The sequence below is a fragment of the Elephantulus edwardii genome, unplaced genomic scaffold, assembly GCF_000299155.1.
Source record: "Elephantulus edwardii isolate Elephantulus edwardi_28Jun2011 unplaced genomic scaffold, EleEdw1.0 scaffold00066, whole genome shotgun sequence".
NCBI classification, from domain to species: Eukaryota; Metazoa; Chordata; class Mammalia; order Macroscelidea; family Macroscelididae; genus Elephantulus; species Elephantulus edwardii.
In genome coordinates, this window is record NW_006399816.1 from 4,684,016 (window position 1) to 4,693,109 (window position 9,094).

The 9,094-nt window shown below is 41.1% G+C and overlaps 1 protein-coding gene across 3 annotated transcripts in view; it reads right to left on the reverse strand.

The window, feature by feature from the left end:
• Positions 1 to 8,657, reverse strand: part of TSPAN3 (tetraspanin 3) — a 40,219-nt gene extending 31,562 nt beyond the window's left edge. For 2 of the 3 annotated variants that reach the window (XM_006888279.1, XM_006888278.1), the window contains exon 1: positions 8,377 to 8,587. In XM_006888279.1, the coding sequence (XP_006888341.1) occupies positions 8,377 to 8,439 (63 nt within the window). In that variant the 5' untranslated portion in view covers positions 8,440 to 8,587. Of the gene's footprint in view, positions 1 to 8,376 lie in introns of all 3 variants that reach the window. The other variant, XM_006888277.1, reaches the window with a different exon arrangement.
• Positions 8,658 to 9,094: the final 437 nt, after the last annotated feature.

Consider the following 9,094-nt stretch of genomic DNA (forward strand, 5'->3'; position numbering starts at 1 on the left):
TCCAGGTGAACAAAGCTGTTCTATTTAATATAATTTATAACTAACAGTTGAAAGATTCTAAAGTTCAGGTTGCAATAAATAGAGAGAAATCAATGCTACAGTCAAACTGTTGTAACTGCAAGGGAATGGGTGTTTTCAGACTGCAGGGGTCATCCGAGAAGCATGGTATCATGGCATGCATTTTCTTAGTCCATCTGCTTCCACTCTCCCCCAGCACCTACACCAGTTGATGCTGAGTTGGCACTGACTCAGGGTGACTCCACGTGTTAAGTACACAACTGCGCACCACAGGGTTTTTAACGGCAGGCTCTCTCAGAAGCAGACTGCCACACATTTTTCTTCCAAAATCCCTTTAAGTAAACATAAATTTTCTAGTACTCACACTTCATTTTAATAGTAAAAGAGTGGGCCATGGGGTGAATAAGTTGTGTAATTAATTTAGAGTGTGTCCATGCTTAAATTATGCGTCTAGGCTGCAATAACATAAGATAAAGTCAACTTTTACTATAAACTTTTTAGTAGATAAAACAGAAATACATAAATGCAAACAACTTTTTCCCTTCACCTACTGACTCTGTAAGGTTTAAAAAGAAAAAAAAAGTGTCAGGGTTGTATCATTTCTCAATATCTATTCAATGCTGAGCAAATAATATGAGAAGCTAGACTATAAGAAAAAGGTGCATTTCTTCATGTATCTGTTTGCCATTTGAATATCTTCCTCTGTGAAAATTCTTTCCATGTCTTTTGCCCATTTTGTAATTGAGTTATCAGTCTTTTTCTTGTGGAGGACCAGGAGTACAGACACATGAAGAAATGCTTCAAATCACTGACAATAAGAGAGATGAAATCAAAACCACAATGAGGTACCATCTCACGCCAATAACACTGGCAAAGTTTAACAGGGCAGCAAGTAATAAATGTTGGAAAGGATGTGGCCAGAAATGAACTCTGGTACATTGTTGGTGAGATTGTAAAAATGGTACAACCATTCTGGAAGGCAGTTTGACGCTGCCTCAAAAAGCTGAACATAGAAATTCCATATGACCAAGCTATTCCACTCCTTGGAAAATGAGAAAATGAGAATTGAGGCACAAAGAAAGACTCATACACCAATGTTCACAACAGTGTGATTCACCTTCGCACAAACATGGAAATAGTCCAGATGTCCAACCACCATTGAATGGATTAAGAAATATGGTACTTTCACACAATGGAATAGTACACAGCACGCAGGAGCAATGATTTTGTAAATTATTACCTAGCTTGGGAGGGAATGGAGAACATTACGCTGAGTTACCCAACTCAGACCCACAAGGACAAATATTGTATAAAAGCATTATTGTAGAATAAACATGAAGACCCAAGACAGGGGGAGGGTGGAATCAGAAGGATTAGGATGAGCGGGGGTAGGGGGATTAATCACAGGGTTGTACAATTTGATTGGGGGGGTGAGGGAAATTGGAAAAACCTGGTCTGAAAAACAATGTATTTGAATTTTGTAAATAAACTAGTATAGTAAAATAAATAAATTTAAAAATAAAAAAGAATAAGTCAGTCTGTCTTGGAGGAAGTGCAACCAGGAAGCTCTATAGAGGCAAGGAGAGTGAAATTTCATCTCATACTCTGGTCGTATTATCAAGAAGGGTCAGACCCTGGAAAAAGACATCATGCTGAGAAAGGCAGAAGGTCAGCAAAAGAGAGGCCGTCCTTCAAGGAGATGGACTGACACAGTGACAGTAACAAGAAGCTTGAGCCCAGCAGAGATGCTGAGGATGGTGCAGGATGGTGCAAGGTTCACATGTTCATAGATGTTCATGTTCACAAGGTTCATAGATTGCTGAGTTTTAGTTAACCTGATGGCACCCAGCAACAACAGAAACACCAGCACACTGTCAAATGATTACATGAGAAGGGAGGAGAGCAGAGGAGGTCATACTTGAAGGTGCCCAGGAGTGTGATTTTTAAGAATTGGGGGAAATGAAATTCAACAAAGAATTAAGACTTTGTCTCTCCACTCTCCCACCCTATTAACTGTCAGACTGTAATTTTTTTAGTCTTTGTATTCCCGAGAAACAAGAGTAGATAATCAACAAGAGTTTAATGAAAGAATGATTCTTTAGGGCATATTCATTTTATGTAAGTATAAATTCTCTGCAAAACCCCCTCCCCCTAACTGAGCTGGGTTTTATACAATCAAGTACATTAACATATTCCAAAGTAGGATAAATATTCTAGAGAGCTAGTAAACTACCTATTCTTTAAATTACAACTACAGAGGCTATTTTGTATATGGTCATGCTGATGACTCCAAGTCTCCAATGTTATGAGTGCTTTTGGTTAATGATTACTCAGAGCCACAAGACATTTGTTCAATGGACAGACGACTGAGAATGTATTAAGACAGGAAATATTTTTATTTATTGTCAAATACAAATTAAAAATTAACTTAGAGATTGTTGCTACAGAAACTTGATGTGTCTCCTAGGAATATAACAAAACTTGCTTACCGACAATTAGCTTTTTATGTTTTTTTTCAAGTGAATTTTGAAACTATGGAAAAAAAAATCTGTCAGCTTAAGGTGTGTTCCAGTGACATAGTCTATCAAAACATTCATTCATGATGACAGACACAGGAGGTAGGGAAACAAATTCCAGGATATCAAACGAAGGCTAGGTTTAGAAGTATTATGTTACTCAAATGTGGTAGATATGCTGAATAATAAAAAATAAGCAACAACTGGGAAAACAACTTGAAATAAACTTTTATTTTTTTAAACAAGAATATGAAGGTATAATTAGACCTTCTTTTATTCATTTGAACATGCCGAGTTTAGGTAAGCATGTTTCTTGCTTTGAAAATGTGTCCTCAAACCAGCTCCTTTTATATTACAGATTAGATTTAATATCCATGAAGCAGCCTTCTTTTGCCAACTTAAGAGTCACCCAATTACTCTATCAACTCAAAGGCAACTTCCTGCTGTCAAGATGGCTCCAACTCCAGTGGATTTCAGAGGCTGTAAACTGCATGGGAGGTGACTGTCCAGCTCTCTCCACTCAAGTTGCTGGTGGCCCCAAACCCTTAGAGAGGACCAGACTTTGGGTTAGCAATGCAACTCCCTACAGACTACATCATGATAGTTCCCTAACTCTGCTTATCACAGCCTGTATTTTCCATTCTCTACGTAACACATTACTATGTGACTTTTTGTTTTTAATTGTCTCTCTTCCTCCTCCACCTAAGTTGTGTAAGAATGGGTATCTTCATTGGCTTTTTCATCATTGCACCATCAACACAGGCACACTAAGTGGACAAAGCCTCAAACACTTTGATCGTGTTTGTTTAACAAAGCCTTTTTCATTTATACAGAGAGGAGTATCACATGAAAAGTCTCTTTTTTTCCTTTTTAATCGAAGGATACATTTTAAAGGTTACATTTTTATTTCAAACACAATCTGTAGTTATCAGTTATTTTCCAATTCCTTCATTACCCCAGGAAAAACAAACACTGCTGTTAAGTCAGTTGTGACTCATAATGGCAATCTATCACTGAGGCTATATAAATCTGTATGGAAGGAGACTGCCCATCTTTCTCTTGAAGAGTGGCTGGTGTGGGCTTGAACTACTGAACTTTTGGTAATATGGCAACACTAATGCACCATGCTGCCAGGGCTCCTGTTATTTACTTATGAATAAAAGATGATGAGTGAATGTGCCACATATTGAAGGTGCTTTTAAAGGTGTTTAAAAGGTGCTGAATTTTCTTGTGCTATGTGCTACTCCACAGTGTTACTATCATCCAGAGGTATGAAGAGCAGCAGCTGAACCAGTTACATCGGCCTGTAAACTCTCCAAGTGTGGACCTTTCCCTTTTTCTCCCAGTCTAGAGAATGATGCTTAAAACACATCTGAGGTAAATTAATGAGTGACACAAATATGAAATTAAAACAAATAATAGCACATTGGTTTTCCTCCTGGAGTAGAAAAAAAAAAAAAAAGGCAAGTTGTACAACAATTAATTTGAAAATACTGATTTAAGCAAGGCCTAAGGCCAGACAAATTCAGATCCACCAAATTGAGAATCTTGTCTGACTGTGATACAAAAAGGGTGCTCAGGTGGCCAAGTGATACAGAGTCGTGCTGCCAACCCAAAGGCAGGTGATTAGAATTCACCAGCTGCTCTGAGGGAGAAAGATGGGTAAATCTGTTCCCTGTTACTTATAGCCTCTGAAAGCCTACTGGAGGGTCAGTGACAAATTGCTTATGATTCGATGGCACATAAGAACATGGTACACATGGTACAAAGATAACAAACATAACAACATGGTACAAAGGCTCCTTGCTAGGAGCCAATATCCTGCCTCATGACAATGGAATGTGTGCAGAGTAGAATTATTCCAAAAAGCCGCAAACTTTCTCAAGCAGACGACCAAATCGATCATTTGACGCACCTGTGAACGGGTTCAAACCACCAATCTATTGGCTAGAACACTTAAATGTTTGCACCACTTAGGAATCTAAGACGGACTCCCTACAGAAAGGTTACCCAGTGCCATCGACTTAATTCCAACTCATGGCAGCCCTCCATTGATTTCCGAGGCTATAAATCACAAGGAGAGGAGATCGCTCATCTTTCTCCCATGCAGCCTTTTAATAAGCTGTATAGGAGGCACAATACACTATAGACTAGAGCATCAAAGCATTTGGAGTAGAAAGGCTAGAGGCTTTTTATTCCAATAACATTAAAAACGAAGTCATAGGGTTTGGAGGGGAGAAGAGTGCAACAATGAATGAATGGAAATCCACAGTCTCTGTAAATTTTCATTGAAATTAATAATAAATTTTAAAAAAGCAACAAACCAAAAGGGAGTCATATATCTTAAATACTCCTTCTTATCCCTCTTCTGGAAATCACTGCAGGTCTACCAGAAATATTCTTGCTTTTAAAGTTACACCATTCCATAAAAAGACATTAAAATTGTACATCCTTTCTTTATTTGTCCACAATATTCAAGCAACAAGCCCTAGTATTCTTGAATTCGGGGAAGTACTCTCTGTTTCTGTATAGATAATCTTCAAGATCTTGCAAATGTCTGTTGCCTCTTTTTAGTCTGTGTCTTAGGCTGCAACTCAGACAAGTCAAAACAATCAACACACTTGTTATTTGATCATTCAATGTTTAACTCGAGTATTTCAAGTTTATTATTTACTTCCATGTTGCAGCTCATAGAACTGTCAATTAATCCAGGATATCAAAATATTTTGTTTCAAAAGTATAGTTTAAAGATCTTGCCAAAGCAATTAACTGTAACACTTATCTATAATCAGCCATTGCCATCTGATAGTTAACTGTCTGTGTAACAGAGTTTAAAAGTTTTTACTAAACTTGCCAAAGGGAATCAAGATGAACTTCTGATATTCTCTGTGTAGAGAATGTTTTTTCTTCAACTTACAGATCTCAAGATATTATATGAAAATACACTTATAGAATATACTGCAAATTCTTAGGGAGTGGTTGTGGGGTTTTTTTCTGGTTAACATCTGTTTGGGTTAACATATGTTTTCTCACTGCGAACTAATTTTGAAAAACTGGTGTCATTTAAACGCTAGTGCAAGTCCTAACCACTGATAAAAGTAACATGCTCTGGAGAAACAGACTTCAACCTCATTGCCAAGTTCATTCTCTCTCCAAATCTTCTGAACTCACCTTTGCTCCAACCTCGTAATTCCAGCATGTGGGACATATGGCTTTTCAATAAAGGCCCTGCCACACCTTGGGTGTGCTACTTTAAACTCAGTAAAACCTATTGCCCCTGTCTATAAAATAAGTATAACAACAGTCTCTGCCAGATGGGGTTACTGTTAGAACACTCCAATTAAAGTGTTCAGCATGAAGTGTTGGGCATGGAGCAAGCACTAGAACATTAGTTAACACTGCTATGATCATCACTATTATATTTCAATTGTTTGCTCCTTTTGAATACCTGAAAAGACACAACCTTACCTACCTGACAAGGGAAAACCGTTCCTTTGTTCGTTATAGCTAACTACATATAAATTATAACTATACTTCACTTGTTTAAATATGCATTCAGTGCCCACAAAAGCTTTACTATCCTACTAACCCAGATAAAAGGTATTTTTACAACACCTTTGACTTCAATTTTGATGATAACCACAGGTGAAGAGTAACAAACCTTCACTAACGTTTGTGTAAAAGTACAACCAATGGCACATAACACAATTTACACAGACACATGACTACTTAGAAATAACTGACATTTAAGAGTAAATGAAAAGGACTCAATGGCACATAACAAAAATTATTTAAAGAAAATGATTCCTGTACTTCTAATATACTTATTATTGCTATATCTAGTCCTTCACCTTGTACAATGTAGAACCCATCTGACAGTACATATGTTACTCTTCAAAATTGAGTCATTATGCCCCAAAATCAAAAGGAACTGTAAAGGCAGAATACCCTTGAGGACTTCATTATTTAACAGAGATTCTTACACTTCTCATTTGGGTATCTTTGAAAATGGTTTCCTCTTTAATAAGGCCTAAAAAATGTAAAAAACTGTTCTAATTGGAAAAGAAGTCATAGTAACACCAATGTCACTAAATACCAGTTAGGAAGGACTCTCTATCTCACCATAAATACCTTAAAGGACTAACAAGGATGACAAAAGAAGAACTGATACCTTTGACTTGCGATGCTGAAGAAGAGCACTGAATTATTCCACAGACTGCCAAAAGAACAAAAAAGGATGTTCTGGAAGAAGTGCAACCAAGGCACTTCTTAAGAGGCAAGGAGAATGAAACTTTCTCACGTACTTTGAGTATGTTACCAGGAGGGGCTTATATTTGGAAGGGGACACCCAGTTGGGAAAGGTGGAGGGTCAGTGATGGACTCAACAAGATGTACTGACATAGTGACTGTGACAATGAACTGGAGCACGGCAGAGATGGTGAGAATGCTACAGGACAGAGCAAGGTTCAGGTCTGTTGTTCTCCTATGAACTGTAATCAACATGATGACACCTAACAACACAGCAGTACAGGTGTGTAGTAAGAATCTTGTTCTATACAACCCTCCTCTGTGCTACAGCAGTCAGGATGAGAAGTTTCATACTTTGATACAGACAGTGTTAAGAAGGAAAGGGATTCTCTCCACATGAGATTTGTGTGAAGAAGGTATGGTTGAATGGAGGATCCCTGAGGATGAGTGAATACATGAAAAATACGTAGTGGGAAAGTTCAGAGTATTCTAGGAACTGTCCAGAGATTTCTGTTTAGGGAAGCAATAGAAGGAAATGAGGGGTAAAGAATGGCAACTTCCTTTCCTTTTCCCCATATGCAGGACTTAAGTTCCAATATCAGGTGAAGGATGTTGAACCTCATTCTATGGCTTACGTTGGGTTGTCGTCTTGGGCTGTATTTTTTGGGGAGTGTTTATTCTTTTAATCAAAGAAAGTGATGTGATGGAGGAAATGCTTTATTTGGGAGCAAGGTCCAGAAAGACTTGAGGGCGGAAACTGATAGGCATAACATAGGTGATTACAAAAGTCTCTGGTCCGCTAAAGACCCGGACTAAGATGGAAAAGTTACAAAAATGCCCCTTTCTTTAGGAACATGCACAGAGAAAATGTATAAGGCACTTATTATTGAATGTTAACTCACTGCTTTCAAAATCTTGTGACATTTGAATCGTATTTAACCAAGGTTTAGAACCTCTGGCTATCCACGCCCAACAACAAAGCAAATGGTTTGACATTTTGACATTTCTTGGTCAAAGGATTCTAAAGTTGGAGTCCTTCCGTCGTCTGGGCTGATGACCAACCAGTTCTCTATGCACAAGGAGTTCTTAAAAGTGAAAACCCCTCATCCCTGCCTCGGTAGCGTCCCCGCATATCTGCCGCGTTTGCTCACATGCCTCGGGGCTGCCAGCGGACCTGCGGGGTTCTAGGCCCTGACAAAAGAAGCAGAGCCTGGCCCTTTGGGGAATATCCTATTTCGAGTCTGATGTCCTCAAAGAATCTGCAATGGGAGCTCACTCCCAACAAGCTGCTCTGGAAGGAGAGATGGGGGCTCGCTCAGCGGAGCACCTGGCACGGGGCCAGCAGCCCGGGCACCGGTCCAGACCCGAGGCCTCCAAGGGGGGGGAAGCTCCCGAGGGTGTCCCTACACCGCCCCCCATGCCCGGGGCCTTCGTCCGGGCCTAAGAGGGGCCTCGCAAAGCCGCGCCGGGCCCTGGTCCTCCCCGCGCCTCTGCTGCGGGGCCCCGCAGCGCCAGGCCCCGACCCGCAGGAGCCCACGCCGAGGCCTTCCCGGGGCCCCCCGCTCGTCCTTCCCCGCCCGCCGGTCCTGCTCACCCAGAAGATGAGGTTGAGAAAGACTAGCACAGTCTTGGAGGAGGTGATGCCGCACTGGCCCATCGTGCTGATGGCCCGCTGAGATCCTGCTCGGCGAGCCGGGCTGCGCTCACCGAGCGTGGCAGCAATGGCGGCGGGGCCTCCCGGCTGGGAACTGCACTGCCTGCGCGGCGCTCCCCGAAGCCCCCAGCGCCGTCGCTCACCCCCGACCCCAGCAGCGCCTCACTCCTCTGCGCAGCCGCCGCAGTTCCCCTAAGGCCCCTGCACAGCTCCCAGGCAACGGAGTCCCGCCCACCGGGCAGAGCTGGCTGCTCCAGCCAATTACTGTGCGGCGACTGCAGCGAGGCCACACCTCTTAAAGGGACGAAGCTTTAGAGCCATTACTTGGCCTCCGTCCGTCCTTGGACGTAGAGGAATTGAGGTTCAGGTGAAGCAGGCCCATTCATTTTCTGATGAGCTGCGTTTTCCATGTCAGTCTACATAGCTTCCTCATTGGTTCATTCTTCCCTAAAAATGAGACATTAATCTTTCCCACTCCACCTTGTCACCAGAAGAGTAAGGTTTGGGAAATCTCAACAAATATTAATGGAAAACATATTGTTCTAGAGGGAGCTGTGAAAGTGTAGTCTTTAGGGAGTTACTCTGCTAACCTAAATCCATCGCCTCTCTGACTGTTCGAATCCAACAGCCGCTCCACTGGAGAAAAATGTTTTCCTGT